Below are 24,347 nucleotides of genomic sequence, written 5' to 3' on the forward strand. Positions count from 1 at the left end.
CGCATGGCACCCTAGTTATTGTTAGTCAAAGAAAAAGATTACCTGTAAATTTAAAATCTGCTTTAGACCACCAGGTCTCAAAAGTAAATTTTTACTTACTAGTACTTATTCTTTAAACTTTGCTGTTAGTGCTTATTGATTCTATTTATAACTTTTAAAACTATAGTGTTGCTCATAAATCTTTGAATTGTTGGTATTGAGTCTAAAACAAAGTGTGTGTAGCAGCAACTGAAGCTTAATTTATGAGAGTTCACCAGACATAAGTAGCTTACTCACAGGACATTCTCTGTGTGTACTGTCCTATTTTCTTTTAGATCAATAAGTTTGATATACTTTAACCTACTGAGACAGGCACAGATGACAAAAAAAAATTATAAAATAGAGCAAAAGCAGACAACTGCTTTTAATAAATTAGTGCAAAGGTAAATTAGTGCCAAGGTAGACAACTGCTTTGTCTGTGATGTAGTTCAGAACCATGTAGCTCACCCCATATAAAATACTGCACTATCTTTTCTGGACTTGAAGTTATTGTTTTATAATTATAAATTACATGTCCTTATCACAGAAGCAGCTTAAAACATAGTTGACAAGCTGTTATTTTTTCCAAGGTGATTCAGTCCTCTTTAACAGCAACCAAGATATTCAAACTTTTTTGTCCCTCTTTTGTGTGTAAGTAATGCAAACATTGCAAGCACGGACATAATGAGGTTCAATTTAACACATAGAATGTAATGTTCTTATAATGTTGATAGATTTTTTTTTCATCTCCATATGTCTTTGGCAAGTGTTGTTTTTTTTTTGGAGGAGGGGGGGGGGAAGGCCTTAAAATATTTGTCCTGCAACCTACATGAGAGCTCCTCTCTGTTTCTTTCAGGGGTCATCTACTGCCAGCTGTTTTCACTCTACAAGTTAGAGTGAAATTAATAGCGCTTACTGTAGACACATATTACTCTAAATAAATAATTTATAATAGGTAAAAAAGTTATAAACCAGGATTGCTGCCATATACGTGGTATATGCTCTAGACTGTCGTTTAGATGGTTCTAGATTCAAATCCTGCCATCTGCATTCCCCCGATCTCCTGCAGGAGATTTGGGCTAGGACGTAAAAATCTTTGAAGTTTTAATCTGAAGGAACATCTGAATCCAATTGTTTGCCAGTTTGTCCTTTGTAATTTTGCTCAACAATCCTAAAAATGTCTTTTTAAGAAGTTTGTAATGTAAGTTTTATATCAATTATTGGAAAGACCATGAAAAAAAGAATTTAAAAAGTCTTACCTGGCAGAGATGTGTGCATCCCAGTTATATTTATTGAAGATGTGATTCACTAACTATGCCAGGTGACAGCATTCTTAATAACTGATTGTCAATTTTGTTCTATCTGTGCTGTAATTCTTCTCTCTCACTTTTCAAATAAGAATATGTTATTTTTTTCGTTCTGTTTTTCTCATTCTTGTAAAACTATCATTTTATTGAATGTAAGTTTTAGTAAAAAGTTTAATAAAAACTTAGCACAAAAAAACAGACATTTTGTCTGATGCAGGAATTTGTTTTTTTCTCATAGCCAGCTTTTTGATGCTGAATTATAGGCAATAAATTTTAAAACTTAAAGATTACTTGGTAGACTTTTTAAAATGTTTCTTAAAGCAAAATTACATGTCTTTTTTTTATACTTTGTCCAAATCTAGAATTTGCTAGAGCTCTAAATGTTCATTGGTCTGTTTTTCTAGCTCCAACCTTTTCATCACATCACTCTACACTAATTGAATTGACAAATATTTTCTTGACAGAATGGCTAGATTTTGGCAGGAAGAGCTAGCAGACAAGGCACAAGACAAAGTCTCATTTGGTCATGCCATTTTCAGATCATTCAAAACAAGAATTTTAATTGGAACATTTGCTAGTCTTATTTATGCAGTGTTTACTCTGGCTAATCCAGTAAGTAAAACATGAAAGTATTTAAATACAGATTGAATAAATACTTCTTGTAGATGCTTTACTAGAAACAGACCAAACTTTGATTTTCTGAAATGTAGTTTACATTAATAATCACATATTCCAAGTGTCTAGTTAGATGTTGATCTAGAGTAGTGGTCAATAAGAGAGACATGTAAGTCAAGTACAGTTAGCACTGGAGACATGTATAATCATGATTGAATTACTCTGTAGAGTACAGTTATAAACAAGATTGAAGTACTCAGACTTTTTTTTTTATTATTGTTTCAGATATTTGTTATCAACTACTTTTTAGTGTATTTAACTGAATCTGATGTTTCTGTGAAATCTGGGATAATTTATGCTATTGCTTGTGGACTGTTTCTACTTTTGAAAGGTCTAACTGGTGCTTTTTTCTGGATGTTGAACTATGAAGCAGGTTTGTGCGGAGTTCCATTTTTAATAATCATCTAATTGTTTTGTATTTTATAAGGACCTAAGACCTTAACTCTTTCAGAGTGGGGTTACTCTCAGAGAGTAACTTTGCTAGCACTGCCAGTAGAGACCTAGATCTATTTTCTTTTAAAATAAAATCAGATATGTTTTTATAGTAAAATAAAAAGGTTATGTTAGTTTGAGTAACTCTAACCACCCTGAAGATTTTTGGTCTTTTAGGAAAACTCAATTGTTTCCATCCAAATAATTGGCACTGAAAGACTTTGAGAATAATGTTTCATTTACAGACTTCAATATAGAAAGAATAGGTGGCATATAGAGCACACTAGTACTGAGAGCAGTCTAAAGGGTACAATTCTGCCAGCACATCTGCCAAATAGTCATTACTTTCCGAAGTTAGAGCTGGGTGGTCTTTGCAATATTTTCCCTTTAGGATCAGACCAATCAGGTTTATATGGGATTCTCACATTTTTAACCAATCTTTATTATAAAACCAGTTTTACTATAATATGAAAAATGATGTCTTAAAGAATATTATTTTAAGATGTGTTTTTTTTTCCATAATCCATTTCATATTTGCTTCATTTAAAAAAAAAACAGTTGGTTTGATTAGAATTTTGGTTCCTGTTAACATTTTTGATTCTTTAAGATTTATTCTTTAATTCAGTTTTTTTCTCTCTTTACTGTTAAAAAGCTTATGTTGCTCCCCTTTCTCTTTGGCTGTGTCAAGGGTTATCAGAAACTCTTTCTTCTACATTAACTCACATTGTCACTTATAAGATCAGTTATCATGGGATCTGCAAATCAAAATGAGTTTGAGCTGTTAACCAAAAGTATCCAAACTCTCACCTTCTAGTTTTTATTTGATGGACTTAAACTTAGCAATGCTCATGTCCTAACCCAGTTGTATTTCATCCCCTTAAGTCTTCAATAATATGTTCAAAAATTGTGTAAACATATTTTGCTTTAACAGTTCAGACCATTTAGCTCTTCTGCATTGTGGTTATCAGACCATCTGACTTAACCACCTTTATGTTACATGCATATACATTCTCCCATCTAATTGTATATCACATCTGGCCATTCTATACTATCTTAATGTATATCTTAAGACATGCTGGTAGCATTATGCCCTCTGACAGAAATAATACTGATGCTCATTTTAAGATTTTGGTTAAAAAACCATGAGAATTGTAACACATTCACAAACAGATCAACTACACACAAAGCATCTTGCCATCTATATAACATAAACCGGAAAAAGATAAACAAATTAGATCCACTTTAAAAATATGACTTTCATAGATTGCAAAATATATAGCCAAATGCTATTGAGAATATGCATATTTAAAATCCTCATAGATTTTTATAAAGTAAATATTTTTTATTGTGTTTATTTGATAATAAAAGTAGTGTATTCATAACTAATTCCACAAACCATACAAAGGGCAATTTTATTATTCCTTTAGCAACAAGAATCAAGTATGGAACACTTGCTCTACTTTATAGAAAAATTCTTCATTTAAAAAGTCTAAAAGACAAGTCTGTAGGAGATGTAAGTATTGTAGAGCGCTGTAAGAAATGTAGAGTATTCAATTGTTCATGTTCTTATGTTTATTGGATGTTGACTGCACATTTCAATCACTTTAGAATCCACAATATTAATACACATTTGTTTCAGAAACAGATCATATCATTGTCCATTTAGGAATAATATTGCAGAAAGTTGTTATAATTTCAATAAATCTAAATCACGAACTATTTATATCATATAGTTACAATTTTTACAATTACCATTTTATGAAAATGCTTTAAAATAGATAAATTGTTTTCAAAAGTTTTTAATTTGATAACCATTTTCCAAATTTATTTTGTTTCATTTCATTTAAAACTTTAATCCTGCTGTAGGAGCAAACTATCAATGTTATGTTTCTTACATAAACACTGTAAGTCATTGATACATTTTCATCTTAAATACAAACCAGTTACTCCTTCTCACTTTTTAGATCATAATAACATAAAGTGAACTGCAAACTCCATGGACAACTTTTTAAAAAGTAAACTTTATTTTCTCAGTTCATGCCCTGACAGTTAATGCACAAATGTAGTATTACTAACTCTTTAGGTTTTGATTTACTTTTTCCCTAGATGGTTAATTTTATCAGCAATGATGGCCAGCGCCTATGGGATGGGATCATTCTTGGACCTTTCATCATCAGCTCTTTGATCATTGTGATCATGAGTTGTGTCTACAGTGTGATGCTAATGGGGCCATGGTCGCTAATCAGCTTCATTATTATTATTGGATTCTATCCCTTTGCTGTAAGTAGTAATTTAAGTAAGCATTTTTATGGAAAAATCTGTTTCCAGCAGTGTCAGGATATAAAAATTGTATATTTAAAAATATATTTTTACACATTTTTTAAGATTACCAAATGCCAAGCTGTTTTGCCATGGGTTCTCGACTATTGTCTCAATGTAGTCCTGTAGGAGATTTAATGCAAATATCTTTTTTCTGAAGAAATATATGAAATACTTTAAAATATTAGAAATGTTCAGTCTGATGATGATATATATATTTTGAATATTTGACAAAGTCACAAACAGGAAATAGTAAAAGACAATTGTTGTTTTTTTTATGATTATATTAATGGTTATTTCTAAGTAAACAGGATTAAAGTTGCAGTTGCATCCTCAGACACTTTTATTGTTACATAATTATTTCTGAACTGTTTTTCCCTTTAAACGTTTTAGTGAGAACCCTGCTATAACTTTTAATTAGTTTTTAAACTGCATTTCTGCCATATACAAAGATAGAAAGATTTTTTTTTTTATCTTCATTAGTTTTCAGACATTTCTTTAGAACGGAAGTTTTATAACATTCTAGTTTAAACCTGCTAAAGAATGGCAAGAAAAGTCTGAGGAGAGGATATTGGGGCCAGTTTGACATGTTTCTGAAGAACTGAGCACATAATCATAGAGAAAAACATTAGTTCAATTAATAATTTTTTCTCCATTAAAAAAAAAAATGAAAGTCATATCATAAGGTTTTATAACTTTACAACCATTTTTAATTAATTTCAATCATTTTCTCTTTCAGATGTTTTGCGCCAAAATGTCTCAGTGCTATCGTGAGAGAAGTATTAAAATAACTGATAAAAGAGTAAGCATGCTTTTATTTTTATAAAAAAGTTGTCAAACTAGACTTTCTGTTGATTTGAAAATACAAATTATAAATAGTAAGAAATTTTATTAATAGCAAATAATCTCTAATTTGTTCTCAGGTGAGTTTCATGAACACATTACTCACTTCTATCAGACTCATCAAAATGTATGCTTGGGAAATGAGCTTTGCTAAGAAGATCTCTGGTAAGATTTTGTTTATAATTTAATTAAAAATAAATGTTTTGACAGGAGATTATGCTGTATACTTTGTCTAAAATTAACCCAAGCTATTTTTAGTTTGCGTTTGTGACCAAATTCTTTATAAATTGTAAGAAATAATTGTAATGAAACAAATATGAAGCTACACAACAGATCTCTTTGGAATTAGAGAACTTATAAAATATTTTTTAAGGGACATCATGAGCTCTATTTTTTAAACTAGGGAAATAAATATTGCCATTTTATCTTTTAATTGTCTCCCTTAATCTAAGGAGTATTGGAAATAAAATTACTCGATCTCTATTCACTTTTTTTATTTTTCAGAAATTAGATCAGAGGAGCAACGCCTGCTAGAAAAGAGTGTTTTTATACAAAGCATCAGTATGGGGTCATCCATGCTGGTTCCCCTCTTTGCTAGCAGTCTGATGTTCATAGCTTATGTGACCACAGGTCATAATTTGACTGCTGCTCAGGCAAGGCTATTTTTTTGTGACCTTTTTCTTTCTTAATGGGTTCCTGTAATTGCAAACTATAAAAAAAACTTTCTGTTGTTAATTATTAAATTTAAAAATTACAAAGATTGCTAAATGGAGTTCAACAAGAGGTTTTTATAGTTCATTTTAGTTTATGACTAGATGGCATAGTTCACCCATACATCTTTCTTATATGAATAAAATTGGATGCGGTCCTAGTTTCATGTGTTAGCTTCCCAGCAGCCTTTTGTTGGATGGGGACATTCTAGCTCCCTGGTTGTGAATGGATCTCCAATCTGAATATTCATGACAAGGCTTTTTATTAACAGATGTGTTATAAAAGTCATGAGTTGTTTAGTAAAGAAATTAGCTATCACAGGGGCTAAATCTTGTGAGACAGGATATCTTTTAATTTAGGATATAAGTTAAATGATTAAAAAAAAATAATTAAGAGCAATACTGTTCAGCATAAATGATTTGTTTATATGAACAATTATTACAATTACTTAAGAATTATTTTTTGAAATAACAAAATGAATTCCCCTTTTAGACCTAAAATGTATAGGCCAGGTAAGCTAGTTTTGTGAAATGTGTTGAGAATGTTATGCAGTTAGCACTTTGTTTTTTGCCAAGTCTTTACATTCTACAGTTTAAAACGGGGGGGGGGGGGGGGGGGGGGGGTGTATCAATAGCTTTAGCCCTGGCTTCTTGACCCAGTACAAATTTAAGTATTGGTAAGAAACAAATCTAAGAACTTCAGGTTTCTAGCCATATAGTTAAGATATATGTATTTATGTTGGAGACATCCATGGGCTCAACGCAAATTCTTGAATTAACTGGCAAAAGAAAGGGTGCAAGAAAGATGCATTGATTTTTTTTAAAAAAGGCAATACTAAAGAAAGGTTTTCATTTGCAATAGACTTCTGCTACCTACAACACATATCACTAAAGATAGAATTGTAAAGTAAATGTTCTGTTTTAATTTCTTGTTTCTCAAAGGCATTCACATTTATTGCTCTACTGAACACAATGCAGACTTCAATGTCAACATTACCATTTGCACTTAAAGCTATCTCAGAGATGGTAATCAGCACCAGAAGAATTCAGGTAAAAAATTTTCAGTTGATTTTTTTTTTTAAATTAAAAATTTGATTTTGAATTTAGGCATGTTATTTTAAATCATTCTTAAACTTATGACATCAACATTTTTTTTAAATGCATGAAATTTATGTCTATTTGGCTATCCTATAAATTATGATAATTATTAGATAATATATTTCATAATTTTAGTATGACAACAATATCTGAGCTTCAATGTCAACACAATTAGACTTTGTTCTTCAATTTTTTTTAGTTCTTATAGCAGCACACACAAACGTTTATTTTTAGAAATCTAACTTTGTCTTGTTTGCAAGTCTGATAAATCTGCACTTTTTCCAATTGTCTTCTTTGTTTATTAATGTTGTAAAAAGGATGTGCTGTTGATGGAGGAAGTAAGTCTGCCTCCTTTGCCAACTTCAAGTGCTACTGCTATTCAATTAGTCAATGCTTGTTTGAGTTGGCCACCTAGTACAGCTCATAAAAACAGTTAAGTTTTGCAAAATGTGTTGTTTTTTTTTTCTTGAATAAATATTCTAAAAAACAATACTTTCTATGCGAAATGCAATTATTTTCAAATTACTAAAATAGTTAAGAAAAAATATTGTTCATAAGAGTGCCATAGAAATAAATATTAGGAAATTATATGACTAATTGCTGTCTGTACTGTCTATATTTAAGCAGGTATTGTAAAAAGAAAGCCAAGGAAAATGGGGAAAAAAAATATCATCCTGTCAGAAAGTAAAAGTTTAAATGAACATGAGAAACAAAATGGCCACAAATACTCTGAACCACTGCTGAAGAATATCAATCTTGACATCAAGAAAGTAAGTTTCATCCTATCAAATATAATTTATTTAATCAATAATTGTTGATCATCATTATAATGAATCTGGTATCCTTAAATGATAATCTCTATCTTCTTTCAATCTTGGATAAGCAAGAAACAAGAGTTATCTTTTTTTATGACTAATTTTGTGTAGTATTTGTTTTTATACATAATCATTAGACACATTTAGAACAGTTCAGTGTTTTGCATTGCATATATAATTCTTTATTAATAGTTTTCATATAGTCTTGATATGTACTTAAAATAAATGAAATAAATATTGTAATTTGTTAATTTTAGGGACAACTGGTTGGTATTTGTGGAAAGATTGGAAGTGGTAAAACTTCTCTAATCAATGCTATTTTAGGCAGGGTAAGTACATCCTTTTATTCAATGAAAGTTTTCCAAAGACAGATTTCAATCATGTCAATATCTATGTAACATTTATCATTACATTTCTGTCACATTAATTTTGTTTTTTTAATGATACATTTGTAATAGACACTTCATTAAATTTGATGATTCACACATAGATTTGTGTAGTTTAGTTTCCTTTTATTTTACAATTATTTTTTTTGTACAGTTGCTAGAGACACAAACTGGAATTTTTGTGATGTTTCCTCCACAGTTGTCTTTAGAGTCTGGTATGCTGCTAACATCTGGACACTGTGCATACGTCCCCCAACAAGCTTGGATAACAAACAACACAGTCCGAGAAAATATTGTTTTCGGACAACAATATGACCCTGAAAGGTAGAACAAGTCATTGGTTATGTATAATTATAATATCATCTCTGATTTGAAGTTTAGACATTTATTTTCACATAATTGTTCAAATGTAAGTTGACCAAAAAAAGGCATGCTTCACCTGCAGCTTATGCGATTGATTTAAAATAATTCACAACTGAATGTTGACAAATTGGGTTTGCAGATCTTATGCAATAAATGTGCAAAATAAAATTACATTCAAAAGAATGAGGACCTGTAAATGAATGTCAAAGTATGGGGATACAAAAAATCTTCTGATATATGCTGCTTCCAACACAATGACTCTCTTTATTTGGCCATACAAATTCTTAGTGTAATAGGTCTTATTCTGGTCTGTTATAGTTTATTAGATGTACTTATTGTTTTTATTTTATTAGACTCAAGTTTCTTTTATATTCAGGATAACTAAATGTTCAGCTCTCTGTGCAACAAATGTTCAACTTTCTGTGCATCAAATGTTCAACTCTCTGTGCACCAAATGTTCAACTCTCTGTGCACCAAATGTTCAACTCTATGTGTACAAAATGTTCAACTCACCGTGTACCTAATGTTCCACTTTCTGTGCACCAAATGTTCAACTCTGCACTAAATGTTCAATTTTCTGTTTCTGTGCACCAAATGAATATAAGAGTCCTGATCAATTACTTAAATCTCTTTCCATCTTATATATATATATGGCTCCTTTTGTCTCGAAAGGCAATGGATGCGCCCAAATGAGTCACTGGTTTTGGCTTAATCTTGAGACGGGGCAGAATCTGGTGTGGCTAATCAAGCCAATTCTATAACGGCAGACTTTGCCACAATTCGTACATGTGTATGCCTCTGATTTAGGGCTAGCAGACTTGGCAGCTTTCTTTTTATCCCTCTTGATTAAAGCCGCTTCAATTCTTTTGTTCTCAGCAAGGGTTGTCCCAGCACGCACAGTCTGTCTCCATGCACTCCGGTCTTTGGCTATGTTTTCCCACATACTTTCGCTGATGCCTGAGGCTCTCATGTCTCACTTGCAGACATCTCTATATGTTAGTCTTGGGCGGCCCTTGGGTCTGACTCCTTCCACAAGCTCAGCATATAAGATATCTTTCGGGATTCTGCCATCTGGCATGCGGGTGACATGTCCGAGCCAGCGTAATCTTCTTTGTGTCAGGAGAGCATGCATGCTGTTCATATTGGCCAATCTTAAAACTTCCTGACATATAAGAGTCCTGATCAATTACTTAAATCTCTTTCCATCTTACTCTCTTTATAACCCTCCATAAAAAATGTGTATACAAAGTTTCACATTATAAAACAATATTATTTAGAGAGACTGCGATTTATAGAGCAGATGATGTAAATGTCATTGTTGCTTTGGTTGACTGTTAAAAAAGGGTGTCTTGTGGCCAACACAATGACCAACCACTTTCCCCAACTAATGTCAGGTACCCATTATAGTTGGGTGGACTCAAAGGCGACCTTAAAGTCTTGAAATTCATAATCACAGTCTTCATTGACATTGGAACCCTGGAACCCTCACTTTAGAAGCCAAGAGCTTTATCTTTCTGCCCCCATGCCCCTTAGAGAGAGACTAGTTAAACGTTTTATCTAGTTAAATAAGGTGAATGTGCTCAGCCATTCTAAAATTTCAAACTCATTTACCAACCAATTATCCATACTTAAGATGCTCAAGACTGTCTTCACCAATTCTTAGTGTAATCCATAACCGAAACTTTTGTTTTTACTTTACTTTCAGATATAACAAAGTACTACAAGCTTGTGCTCTGACTGAAGACCTAAAATCTTTTCCTAATGGAGACATTACAGAAGTAAGAATGCAGTACCTACATAGTTGTTTATGTCTAATGTTAGTCTTATATAAGTAACAGCTTTTCCTTTCAAAGAGAACTTGATATCTAATTCCAAGTTCATGTGTTGAAAGATACTGGTATTGACAAGTCCAAGCACTAACTGTTAGATAATACAATCCATAGTCATAGTCCTATTAAGTTTTATTTTGTAACATTTATCTTCCTTTTACCCATCTTTTAATTTTAGTGCAGTTCCACCTTGCATCACTTTTATCATATTTGAACAATTGACATTACTTTTTCTCATATTAGAAATATTGACTTCACATTTTCTCATATTAGAAATATTGACATACTATTTGATCATTTTATGATATTTAATTATTAGTATTACAACATTTAGATCAGAAACAAATATTATCTATCATGTTTTGAAATCACATTCTTTTTTTTTTTTTTTATTTTTAATTACATATCTCTTTATATAAAATATTTATATAAATCTTAAAACTAAATAATTTGTAAATAAATGTTTAGGTTGGAGAAAGGGGAACAACTCTAAGTGGTGGTCAGAAACAAAGGATCTCACTGGCCAGAGCAGCTTACAGTGATTATGATATTTTGCTATTGGATGACCCACTTTCAGCAGTTGACGTCCATGTTGGCAATCATATCTTCAATCAGTGCATTCTGGGATTGATGAAAGGCAGAACTGTATTATTTGTAACTCATTGTTTAGAGGTATGTAGTGTTAAAAAGCAATTCTGTTCATAAAAAGTTTTTTTTTTTTTTCATTTTGGGTGCTGCAGACCTTCTGCAGATAAATTTAAATTCACCTAATTCTGTGATTAAAAACTTACTGAGGGTGCAAAATGGCCAGTATAATAACTTGACTGTCTTTGCACTTGTCCAGTAGATTTGAGACTGTTGATTTGGTAGAAAAGTGCTTTACAGCTTTGCCTCCATTTCAATTTATCCTTTTTGAATAATGGAAAAAAAATATACAGACCTAAACAAGTCCTTATAAAAATAGTCTTTACTTCAATATAACACAGTTTTCTTGAACAAAGAGGTAACATGCAATAATGCAGTCATCGGTCATGACTAACAGACTGCAATACCATTAATGTGAATTTCAGACTAGTTGCATTGTTTTCATTATTAATGTGATTGATGATATTTCTCAATTCCTATCCTATTAAAATAAAATAATATATTCAGTCTGTAAATTAAGTACTCCATTGGCCAGTCTGTACTTACACAATCAGTCTGACAATTATTTCAGCATCGAACATTTTTCTAAACAATTTTTAGTTTTTTATGTCTGTTTTTCTAGAGGTAATTTATGGTTAGTTTTATTTGTTTGTTTGATTTAGTCTTTTTTTAGTTAATAAATTTAATTTTTTTTTTAGTGTTTTTGCATTGACTAATTGCAATTTCTCTAAATAATTTTTAATGAAATAATAAAATATGTTATTCTATTCTAATAATTTTAAGAATCTTGCATGTTTTTGTATTTTCAAAGTTCTTACAACATTGTGATCAAATATTGGTGATGAGAAATGGTGTTCTAGTTGAAGAAGGGTCACACAGCCAAATGTTAGCAAATGGTAGAGAGTATGCAAATGTTCTCAGTTTTTACAGCAGTGAAGATTATGTATATGTAAAAGAAGGCCTCTTGGAGACAAGAGACTTTGGAAAAAACATAAATGGTTAGAATTCATTTTCTTTATTTTCATAATATGGGTTCCTAGTAGAGTTTAATCCACTAGAAGTTCAGGGTATTTTGAATTTGAGACTCTTACTGTTATAGACCTTGATAAGGATGATTGTTCAAGCACAAAAACTTCAACATCTTTGATAATGCCTTCAATAGTCTTTATAGAAGCTGATCAATCTGTTGCTAATTTTAGACCAAATTACACATTATTTTTAAATTCATCACACAAAAATAACTTTGAAGTATCTGGCCACTGTTAATTATCTGAATGTCTTGGGTATGGCATTAAACTTCTCTTTTGATTGATACTCTTAGGAACTTAAAAATTAATTTTCATTTCCACTACAACATTCTCATCTTTGTTATTGTATACTTCATGAATGGATATTTTTTAAAACTCTATTGTTGGCATAACCCAGTGTACTTATGGACAGATTAGTCACAAACCAAAAACTCAGCCAAATCTTAGTGTGTAAACATAGAACTGTTTCAAATCTGAACATTTTGTAATGTTTGTATTTTTTTAGTCATTATTTTCACTATGCATTTATTGTTATCATGTTTTGGATTCACACCTTTGTAGCATTAAATCGTTAGAATTAAATATATATTCGTTATGATTTAGTTTCTTGAAAAAAAAAGCATCTTCTTTCTCCAGGAAGGATTGCTGACAGCAACAGCAATAATTTAACAAACCATTGTGTCCAGCAGGTGAATAACCATACAGAAACTATGGGAAAATCACATGCAACCACAGAAGGTAAGACATTTTTTAACCTTTTTTCTACTATAAAAACTAGCACTCAGGTGCGTGGTAGCTGATTGGTAAAGTGCATGGCTTCTGAAACAAGAGGTTCTGAGTTAGAATCTTAGTGAAGACAGGGATTTTTAATTTCAGAATTTTTAGTAACGCTCCTGAGTCCACCCAACTCTTCTGGGGTAAAGGTCGTTGGTCATTGTGCTGTTCCTATAACACCCTCATTAACTGTCTGCCATTGAAACAGATTACCTCTACATCATCTGCTCTATAGATCACAATGACTAAAAGGGGCACTTTACTTATTTAAGTAGCACTTGGCTAAAAATTTAAAGTTCCTTTTAATGTTAGAGAAAAAAAAAGAAATACAACTTTGGGCTGATTATTAATTTTCTTTTCTTTTTTTCTGGTTTACAGTACATAATAATATTATTCCCAAATGTATAAAGCTGTATATTAGTTAAATAAGCTACTTCTCATACACCTTTTGATATATTTTAATATACCTAAATTAAGATTAACAGCTTGTTTTGGGGTGGGTTTTTTTTTTGCTTTATTTCAGACCAGTCTACAAAATTGATGAAAGAAGAAGAGTTAGATAAAGGCTATTTGCAGTTTTCAGTAGTTCACCAATATATTCAGTCCATGGGTGGATATCTCATTCTGGCCTTAGTTTTGTTTTGCTTCTGTCTACCAGTAGCTGGAGTCACATCTGCCAATTGGTTTTTATCCTACTGGATACAACAAAGTGCTACAGTAAGGTGTCTTGAATTCTGCATGTTAGTTGTAATTTATCTAAAATGTTCTTTTTTTTTTTTGCTAGTTTTTGTTGCAAATCTTCTTGACTTTAAATTAATAATAAATTAATTATTAAATTAATAATGAAATTAATAATTACCTAAGCAACATCTTATTTCCCATTAGTTTCAAGAAATCAGTCTTGATCTTAGCTAATAAAAATTTGAAAAATATGCATACATTATACATAATTTTAATATTGTGTACTCTTGTCAGACAAACTTACTTTGGCTATATTGTATAAATTGGTGCTTAGTTGATTTAAAAGACACTTTCATATTTTCAAAAGATTACATGCAGACTCATGGTTTGAAAAAAAATGTATTTACGCCTTGATGATGCTAATTGTTTAATTCTTATGATTTTGAATGGAACTAGAGCAATGTCCACTGATAAGATTGATTGTTTGAAAAAATTGCAGTCAGAAAAGCACTACAGCATAACATGGCCTAAATAGTGTTAAATAGGAGAAGTCAATTCATATGTGTAATATCCTAACAAATAATTAGAACACAGTTTTGTCTTTAAGCTAAATATTTTAAATATTTTGTTTGACATATTTTTTTTCAGAATACATCTTTTTTATTGAATAAGACCTCACATCTAAATAGTATAACCATAGAGGACCTAGAAACAGATAAATATTTACTTATATACGCTGGATTTATTCCAGTTCTTATTGTTCTCATATTGCTGAGATCATTTGGCATTATGAAGGTAAACTGATCATTATGTTCTTACTAGACTCTGTTGTTTTTTGTTGTTGTTGTTTTTGTTTTTTGTTCAGCTTTAAACCATTTAATCTTTTATTTTGTAATTGTTGATTATTTCTAATACCTCCTTTTTTTATAAACTTTGATGAGTATATTTCACTTAAGTTAGTCTTGGTCAATTTATGTCAATCTTAACTTAAGCTTAATCCTAAAGAGTGTACTTAAAATCATATTTATTTTTTCATTTTGAAATATCTAATAATGGCTCTTGCGAAAATGGTCCAACAAGGTTTTTTCATTGATTAATAAATAATGAAGTATATCTTTTATTTTTAGCTTCATAATATTTTTAGCAATCACTTTCAGAAACTTTAACCTGATAAGCCCTACATTTTTTTAATTTTTGATTTTCGTTTGAGACATTTACTTAATTTTTCTTCCTCGTTCAGAAATTTAACCTGATAAGCCCTACATTTTTTAAATTTTGATTTTCATTTCAAACATATACTTAATTTTTCTTCCTCGTTCAGAAATTTTAACCTGATAAGCCCTACATTTTTTTAATTCTGATTTTCATTTGAAACATATACTTAATTTTTCTTCCTCATTCTCATTTTTATGTTGGAGGGTTCAGATGACTAGACCATTATATGTGCAGTGCTTTCCAAATCAGGGAGCTCTCCATATAGTTTTCTTTCTATTGGGGTGTTTTGGGGCCAGTGTCTTGTACAGGCCTCTTGGTAAAGAGAACAGTTTTGAAGGACATGGTCAGCATTCTCTAGTGACATTCCACTTGGGCAGATTTCACTAGTTCCAATTTTGAGCTTCCGGTACATATGTTGTCTCAATCTGTTATGTCATTGATCTTGTCAGGATAGCTAATAAAAGGCATCATCTTTCTTGTGATTCAGATGAGAGCTTGTCCATTTCTCATTTATTTTATTTACTATTAGTTTCTTCATTTCTTCTGGATAGAGTGCAATGTTTAATTGTGAGTTTGTTCTCCCACACTTGGCGAGTGTGTCAGCCTTCTCATTTCCTTCTAGTTCTATATGTGCTGGTAATATACATAATGTATTATCAAATTGCACAGTTTTTTTTATAGTCACATTCTTTAAAAAAGATTTTAATATTAATTACATTGGCACCAGAAACTGTTATTAGCATATTCCTTTTTCATCAGGTCCTTATCTTGGCCATCATCACAATTAATAGTTTTGCTGCTTTGAACTGAAACATCTAAAAATTAATAAATCAATTATTTAATTTGTATTTTAATATATGAAATAACATTATTATATATGCAAATTTTAAAAAAGCAACAACATAAAATGATTGAATGGGGTATTTGCTATACGAACATTTTCTTTAACTTTTTTGTGAATATATATGTGTGTGTGTGTGATTTTTTATTTATTTTTGTTGTTGTTGGAACCACTAATTGGATGCAACAGAAAGTCAGGTAAATGCTAACAGACTAACAAGAACTTTGCTTGTCTTACAGGCCTCACTTAGAGCTGCAACTCATCTACATGATTCTGGTTTTAAGAGTGTTCTCAAGTGTTCCATGTCCTTTTTTGATAGCACACCCTTGGGAAGAATTATCAACAGGTTTTCTGCTGACTTAGATGAAAGTAGGTCAATGATGTTTTACATTTGATGTAGATGAAAGTAGGTCATTGATTTTCAGTTTTGAGGTAGATGAAAAGAGGTCAATGATGTTTTAGTTTTGATGTAGCTGAAAGTAAGTTGATGTTTTAGGTTTTCACCTTATTTTCAACCCTTAGTGCATGGCTTATAAAACTTGATTTAAAGAATTTTTTTCTTCAATAAAAGAAAGACATAAGAGATATTTCAGTGGCTTTGAAGCAGATGTTTTTTTTACAAGAAATCAAAAAGTGACTTTTATTATAATTGGTGCTCTTTAAATTATTTTTTTAGGCTTAGCTTAAAATCTAAAATCACCTTAATAAGTTATCAACAATATTATAATTTATTTTCAAATAATGTTGTTTTTGTTATTTTTGTTTTACACTTTTAAATTATGTATAATTTGATCTGGTAATTTTACTGTCTTGAACAAATGATTACCAAGAGTTTTTGTCAACATTCACAATACAGACATTTATAAAAACTATCTAGTAAACACATCTTAAGCTACCAGTGCACTGCCCTATGGAGGCACAAATACCACTGAACTCTTTTATACTTTCAGTTGATATCCGCCTACCATTAAATGTGGAGATATTTTTAAGCAACGTCCTACAAGTTCTGGCAGCACTGGCTATTATTGGATATGTGTCGCCATGGTTCCTTCTCTCTGTTGTTCCTCTGGGTTTCTTGTTTTTCATCTTGATGAAAATTTTCCACATCTGTGTCTGTGAACTGAAGTGTCTTGACAATGTAACCAGGTCACCTGTCATCAGTCATATGGCTGTCTCTGTACAAGGGTTGGCTTGTATTTATGCCTTTCGTATGACCAATGTCTTTGTTGAAAAGTAAGTAAATCTTAAAGTATTCTTTTATATGAACTTTTTTTTAATTGTACATAATTTAACTATTTAAGGGAAAACACTGAAAAACAACTAACTGCCGTTTCTTTCTTCTGTTTTGGCATATGATGACACATGGCATCTTGTTCCTTAAGTTTTGAGAATGTTTTTAATATAAGGGCATAGAGGCCAAGTGGTAAAGAGCTTAGCTTCTGAACATGGGGATCTCAGCTACAAATCCCATTGAAGACTAGGATTTTGAACTTCAGGAACTTTAGAACACCCCTGAGTCCATCCAATTCCAATATGACATATGAGTGGGACTGTAAAGACATTTGGAATTGTTGTGACCAATGTTGTGCTCCAACTAAGACCTTGTAATACTTATGCTAGTCCACACACATGATCAGCTTCTCAGACACTCTCAAGTGATGAATAAGTCTTTAAATAATTTAAACAAATGACAGTAATAGATGTTTACTTTACCTTTGTTAATATCCCCAATTGGTAATGATGTAATGTGACTCATGGCTTTTGACATGAAAAAAAATGTTTTAAACATTTCCTTATCTTCAGACATTGTCAGCTTCTAAACATCAATTCTGTAGCAGTATTACTATTTTACTCCTCCAATCGTTGGCTGGCTTTGAGACTGGACTTGGTATCTGCTGGGGTTGCCTTCATGACTGGTTTACTTGTTCTGCTTGGCTATGATCATCTGAATCCATCCCTGGCAGGTCTTGCTCTGTCTTTTGCTTTGCAGGTAATACATCTGTTGTACATCTATTTACAATTTTTTAAGCTATAAAAATATTTAGGCCTTAGTGACCCTCATTTATTCAATTAAAACTATGGCTCACCCCCATATTTTTTTTTTCTAAACTTTTTCAATGTAAGTAGCCATGTTTTTTTTTTTTTTTTTTTTTTTATTTTGTTGTTGTCTTTACTATGTATCATGTAACATAGTTTTTAAACTAGATCATCTTGATATATATCTTTATATAGATCATCTTGATATATATCTTTATATAGATCATCTTGATATATATCTTTATATAGATCATCTTGATATATATCTTTATATAGATCATCTTGATATATATCTTTATATAGATCATCTTGATTAAACAATAATCATTTTATAAAGTATCTGGCATACTTATATAGAGAAGCCTGCTTTTTAGAAGGGGAAATTACATAAAGAAGAAGCAATATTCAAAATTGACATAGTTTTAAATGACAATAAGCTACTACATGGTTTCTAATAAGTAATAACAACTCTATTAAGAACTTCTGTTATGTTTTGCCTGCCAGCTATTAGCTGATTATGTCACAGTCGGAGTCTTTTAATTCAGACAAAAGAATTTTAATCACTTAAATACAGAAATTCGCTCACATTTAATCATATCATCTACACAAACTATTTGCATTATCTTACGAGAAACATGTACACTCCTCAAAAAGAAAATGTTTTCATATTTCTAACAAAACTTGAATGTCACAGCCCTTTTTTTTTTTTACTGATCTTATAAATTACAGACAGTCTTATCTTATTTTATAACCTACAGATGTTCCTTAAAAAAAGATCATTACTATCTATGCAAATCCATGTGCAAATCCAGCTAGGCATGTTCATTACAGACATAAACTCTGCTAAGTCGTTGGTTTCCTGATTCAGGCAAACCATTCCGTGCTCTAATGGCACCAGATTAACACATGGATACTGTAGGATGTAATCATCTTTTTGTTTGAAGTAATATGGTTATGTGGTGAGATATGTAGTTATATTAAGCCAATTTGAGATTGAAACTTACCAAGATTTTGGGGGTTTCTACTTGATTCATGTAAACCTGTTCTCTTCTCAAACATCAACAATAACAAAATATACAATAAGAATTAAAGAGTATGAATCATCAATAACAACTGCTTTATAATTTTATGTATTGAAAGAATTAGGTCAAATGTATCTTATCTATATATCTGATATATCTTATCTATATATCTAATATATCTTATCTATATATCTAATATATCTTATTCATTTATTAATATTTTGTTTCAGTTGTCTGGTCTGTTCCAGTACACAGCAAGATTAACTGTTGAAACTGAAGCAAGATTTAATTCTGTACATAGAATCTTGAAAGATATTAATGAAGTAAGTTATTGAAGGATTAGAACCTGATAGTCAACAAGTGTATTTTTTCCTTATTCCTATCAAAATAAAATGTTCTGTTCTTACATGTTAAGCACTGACTCACCTGGTGATTCAAACTTCTAATTTTTATGACATTTTTTTCATGGCCATTGATCAGGCAAGATTCTTTTATTGGTTGTTGTATTTTTTTTTATTGGAATAGTGAGATGTTTCAACTGAATATCCTATAACCAGCCAATATCTCTTCACTGCTTCTACTGTTTATTAAGCATTCACTAACCTTATACTCACAAACTATTCCCCTTCCTACCAGCTGACAAAGAAGATGGTCGCTACATTGGTTATTCATCTTTCCCTTCTTTTTACTTTAGTGTCTGCCTGACTTTCTAGAAGTCTTGCTTTCTACTGCAATCTCTTTTGAAGTCACTGAATGTCAGTTCCAACTTAATACAAGTCCATGACATAAGTTAAAGGCTTTAAGAGTTGTTTTTTTCAATCCTTGCTTACATTCAAACTAGGGTGGGCTGAGTAGTTAAGCACTTGGCTTCCGAACCTGGGGGCCTAGTTTTTTATCTCAGTGAAGACTAGGATTTTGAATTTTGAGATATTTAGGGCACCCCTCAGTCTTTCCAACTCTAATGGGTACCTGACCTTAGTTGTGAAAAGTAAATGTGGTTGGTCCTTGTGCTGGTCACATGACACCTAGCTCATTAACTGTTGGCCAAAGAAACAGAAACAGATGAGATGATTACATTCAAACTAATACTTGTCATTTGTTCATTATCAATTTTACTGTCTTGTTCGGACCAGACCAAAAATATAGAGCAGACAAAAGAAAGTGACCAACAAAATATCTCAAACTGGCCTAGAGCTGGTTCTGTGAACTTCAATAACATCAAACTTCGCTACCACAACAATCCCACGTTGGCTCTGAAAGGTGTTACATTTCAAGTTGAGGCTAATGAAAAAATTGGCATTGTGGGAAAAACTGGAGCAGGTATGTAGTCTAGTAAGCTTAGAATATGTACTTCAATAAAGTGTCTTATTTTATCTTTAAAAGTTGCTTCTAAAGTGGCTTATAACATGTTCACTATAATTTTATAATAAGTTGATAGTAATCTTTCAACAGCAAAAGAAGTATTTTGAATGAATTTTTAATAAATATGTATATATATAGATAGATATAGATATTCAATTTTTTTTTTAAATTATATTGCTCCTATAAGTGCAGTTTTGTTGTAAGCAGATTTGTTTATACCCTTAATTCATTATTTGTTGGTTAAATATTTTCAATTGTTTTTTCAATTTTCTGCTTATCACTCTGTTTAGTAGGCCTATCCTATTTAAAATATTAGTTATTTACCTCATGTTTTTTTTTAAATATTTTTTCTGATTTTATACTGAATTGTGCAACTTATTTATTCAAATAACAATTTACTTTTTGTGATTTTAGGGAAGTCATCATTGGCTGCTGCCTTGTTTAGATTAGTTGAGCTGGAGTCTGGTCAGATATTTATAGATGATGTGGACATATCCAAAATTCCCCTAAATGATCTAAGGTCAAGGTTGTCCATCATTCCACAGGATCCAGTCTTATTCACTGGAACAATAAGGTCAGGCATGCCATGTGAAAAAAAAAAGCTCAATAATAAATGCCTTCATTCAAACTAGTTAAGCTGAAGTAGTTCATGCCATTTGAAAAAAGATTGTTTAGATGGAAGATGCATGACTTTCTTCTGGCAATCATTAATTTCTTCTTGAATTAAATTCTTTTTTTTTTCTACCTCTACTTTAGGTCTAACCTTGATCCATTTCAAAAATATTCTGATGATGAAATCTGGCAAGTTCTAAATAAATATTATATGGCTAGTTTGGTGAGTACTTTAAATTATTTAGTCAATGGAATGAAGTCATTGTTTTTGTAAACTATTGTTCATGTCTTGGAAGCTCAACTATCACTTCTTTTGGCAGTAATGGTGATGACAAAACAAATATCATTTTCCAAACTGTAGTCTCCATAGTTCATTTGTTTTCTATAAATATTTTTGTGACATTAAGATATACTCATTTCAAGCTGTGGAATTGTGCCAAGGGTAAAGTCCACAAAAATTCATATCCATGGTGAGACTATTTCATGATGGCATGAAGGCTTGTGTTCAAGAAAGTGGAGAATCATCAGAGCCCTTCAAAGTATCAAATGGGGTAAAACAAGGCTGTGTCCTAGCACCTACACTGTTCAGTATCATGTTCTCCGCTATGCTGACAGATGCATTCACAAATAGAGAAAACAACGGGATAAATATATCATACAGATTTGATGGTGACCTATTCAACCTGAGGCGGCTTAAAGCAAAATCAAAAACAAATGCAGCAGTAATCAGAGACTTGCTATTTGCTGACGACTGTGCCCTAAATGCCTGCTCTGAAAATGATCTGCAGAGCATCGTCAGTGACTTCTCAAGAGCATGCTCAGCTTTTGGCCTTACCATCAGTACGAACGAGACTGAAGTCTTATATCTACCTGCTCCTGGGAAAGCCTACTCGGATCCAAGCATCACTATAAATGGACAGGATATAAACGCAGTGTACAAATTCACATATCTTGGCAGCACACTCTCCAGAAATGGAAAAATCGATAAAGAAATCGACCTGCATATTGCCAAGGCCAGTGCATCCTATGGCAGACTGTCTACAAATGTCTGGAACAGAGGTGGTGTACAGTAAACATGCAAAGAAACTAAACCACTTCCACATGACATGTCTGAGAAAAATACTAAATATCAAATGGCAAGACAAAATACCAGATCCTCAAGTCCTTCAAAGAGCGGGTCTGCAAAGCATCCACACAATCCTGATGCAGTCCCAGCTGTGATGGGCAGGTCACGTCTACAGAATGGAAGACTACCGCATCCCTAAATGACTCTTGTATGGCCAACTAAGCGAAGGAAAGCGCTCACAAGGTGGTCAAAGAAAGCGCTTCAGGGACACCCTCAAAGCTTCTCTGAAGGCGTTCAGCATAGACCCAGGCACCTGGGAGACAGAGGCACTTGACAGAGCATCATGGCGTCGCGCTGAGGAAAAAAGAACAACGCTGGCAGAAGAAAAACGCCAGAAAAGAAAATCAAGACAAACGACACTAGCTCCAGCTGGAATAACCTGCCCAGTGTGCGGCCGAACATTCCGGGCTCACATAGGTCTCACCAGCCACATGAGGAGGCATAAAAACCCCAGTGCAAAGCCCTCAGCCCCCTGGATGACAAAGTGGTCATCATCGAACCACAATGGACGAACTATATATATATTAGATATTGTTACGACCCTATTGGCGGCGCAAAAGGGTTAACTATAGGCTCAGCTGACACACCCGTGAATCACTCAGGTCAGCGGGGCCATGGACAAGGGACAGTACTACGATGACAAATATGACCAATGTTATGGTCATGTGATCGAAAGCCTGCGGTACGAGTGACACAGTGTGTAAGAAAGCGGAGTTCAAGACCAGAGAGCGTTGAGACCAGGACTGTGAGTTGGCCATGAAGTCGGTCCTTGTGGAGTCCTCAAGTGTTATGTACGAGTCTAGGAAGAAATAGAGACAGTAGAGCTGTATACGGTGATGTACAGTTTAACATTCGTAGTAGCTTATTGTGTTGCCAATTGTGTCGTATTGGCTGTCTTCTACTTATTCACTCATTATTAAAGTACCAGATTATTGGGGAGCTCTTGTTGGCAGGTTCTTGATGTGTTGATGTGTTGTGTTGTGTTTAGCAGTGTTTATAGAAGGCCGGAGTAGAAGAGAATCGTAACACTGGTGTCAGAAGTGGGATCTGAATCGTTTCGGATAAGAACGGATCCGCTATGGCTACTATGAAAACGTTAGACCAACTCCGTGTGAAGGAACTGAAGGAAGAGCTCCGTGATCGAGGCCTGAAGACGAGCGGCAACAAAGAAACCTTACAAGCACGCCTTCGGGAAGAACTGGTGAAGGAAAAAGAAGATCCGGACACATATCTTTTTGAGGTCGAACCGGACTTGCTGGAACAGATCAATTACAAGATAGATGCCATGGACACCAAGATAGACACGATGGACTCGGGAATCAAAACGGAGTTATTGGCAATGAACCAACGCATACATGCTGTGGAGGAGAGAATCACCAACATTGACGAGCAGATGAATCAGAGGGTCGACGCAGTGGAGAAGGCCATCGACGAAATGAAGATACAAGTCCAACGCAAGCACACAAATGTACCAGAAGCAGATATGACGTCATTTGTACCTGAAGTCTCCGGGAAAATGAAGCCCCCCGTATTTGATGGTTCCGTGTCCTGGTCAGTATACAAGAAGCAATTTGACGCAGCAGCCAAAGTTAACAAATGGATTAGTGAGGAGGAGAAAGCAACAGCCCTTGTGTTATCCCTAAGAGGAAAAGCCTCCGAATTGCTACAGTCTCTACCGAACCAGCAAGACTTCGCCGCCCTAGTCCAGGCTATGGAACTCCGATACGGGGATGAACATCTGCAAGAAGTATATCGTGTGCAACTAAAGACCAGACAACAGCGCCCCGATGAAACACTACAGGAACTAGAGACAGACATTGAACGCCTCGCACATCTGGCCTACCCAACCGCCGCACAAGATTTTCTGGAAGTCATTATTACAGACGCTTTCATTGATGCCCTTCGAGACCCCGAGTTAAAGAAAGCCACCAGAGTTAGTGGTAAACGTAAGGCCAGTGAAGCCCTCGTATATGCTCTCTCATATGAAGCCGCCAAAGACGCATCAGGGAGCACTCATCAAGGCCGAAGGTTAGAAGTCAAAGAGGAAGAATTTACACAACTTGTGAGAAGGGTGACAGAGGCAATAGATGAACGACGAACAAACCAAGTACCAGAAAGTCAACCTAGGGTTCCTGTACGATGCTGGAATTGTGGTGAACTCGGTCATATACAAAGAAGCTGCACTAGAAGATTTGCGCAAACTGGAACC

At 32.9% G+C, this 24,347-nt stretch overlaps 1 protein-coding gene across 4 annotated transcripts in view; it reads left to right on the forward strand.

Annotated features, from left to right (window-relative positions):
- The window catches only part of LOC106055692 (ATP-binding cassette sub-family C member 5-like), a 95,730-nt gene that overhangs the window by 57,932 nt on the left and 13,451 nt on the right, over positions 1 to 24,347 (forward strand). For 3 of the 4 annotated variants that reach the window (XM_056012139.1, XM_056012141.1, XM_056012140.1), the window contains exons 6-30: positions 1,790 to 1,937; positions 2,226 to 2,373; positions 3,860 to 3,945; positions 4,539 to 4,712; positions 5,491 to 5,553; positions 5,675 to 5,759; positions 6,099 to 6,247; positions 7,247 to 7,354; positions 7,720 to 7,834; positions 8,030 to 8,172; positions 8,475 to 8,546; positions 8,758 to 8,927; positions 10,672 to 10,744; positions 11,264 to 11,467; positions 12,252 to 12,438; positions 13,105 to 13,206; positions 13,766 to 13,959; positions 14,572 to 14,718; positions 16,219 to 16,348; positions 16,930 to 17,212; positions 17,783 to 17,969; positions 19,269 to 19,361; positions 20,172 to 20,358; positions 20,815 to 20,974; positions 21,157 to 21,235. In XM_056012139.1, coding sequence (XP_055868114.1) covers positions 1,790 to 1,937; positions 2,226 to 2,373; positions 3,860 to 3,945; positions 4,539 to 4,712; positions 5,491 to 5,553; positions 5,675 to 5,759; positions 6,099 to 6,247; positions 7,247 to 7,354; positions 7,720 to 7,834; positions 8,030 to 8,172; positions 8,475 to 8,546; positions 8,758 to 8,927; positions 10,672 to 10,744; positions 11,264 to 11,467; positions 12,252 to 12,438; positions 13,105 to 13,206; positions 13,766 to 13,959; positions 14,572 to 14,718; positions 16,219 to 16,348; positions 16,930 to 17,212; positions 17,783 to 17,969; positions 19,269 to 19,361; positions 20,172 to 20,358; positions 20,815 to 20,974; positions 21,157 to 21,235 — 3,487 coding nt within the window. The remainder of the gene's footprint in view (positions 1 to 1,789; positions 1,938 to 2,225; positions 2,374 to 3,859; positions 3,946 to 4,538; positions 4,713 to 5,490; positions 5,554 to 5,674; positions 5,760 to 6,098; positions 6,248 to 7,246; positions 7,355 to 7,719; positions 7,835 to 8,029; positions 8,173 to 8,474; positions 8,547 to 8,757; positions 8,928 to 10,671; positions 10,745 to 11,263; positions 11,468 to 12,251; positions 12,439 to 13,104; positions 13,207 to 13,765; positions 13,960 to 14,571; positions 14,719 to 16,218; positions 16,349 to 16,929; positions 17,213 to 17,782; positions 17,970 to 19,268; positions 19,362 to 20,171; positions 20,359 to 20,814; positions 20,975 to 21,156; positions 21,236 to 24,347) is intronic. The other variant, XM_056012142.1, reaches the window with a different exon arrangement.

Source organism: Biomphalaria glabrata, chromosome 15 (genome assembly GCF_947242115.1).
Source record: "Biomphalaria glabrata chromosome 15, xgBioGlab47.1, whole genome shotgun sequence".
NCBI lineage: Eukaryota > Metazoa > Mollusca > Gastropoda > Planorbidae > Biomphalaria > Biomphalaria glabrata.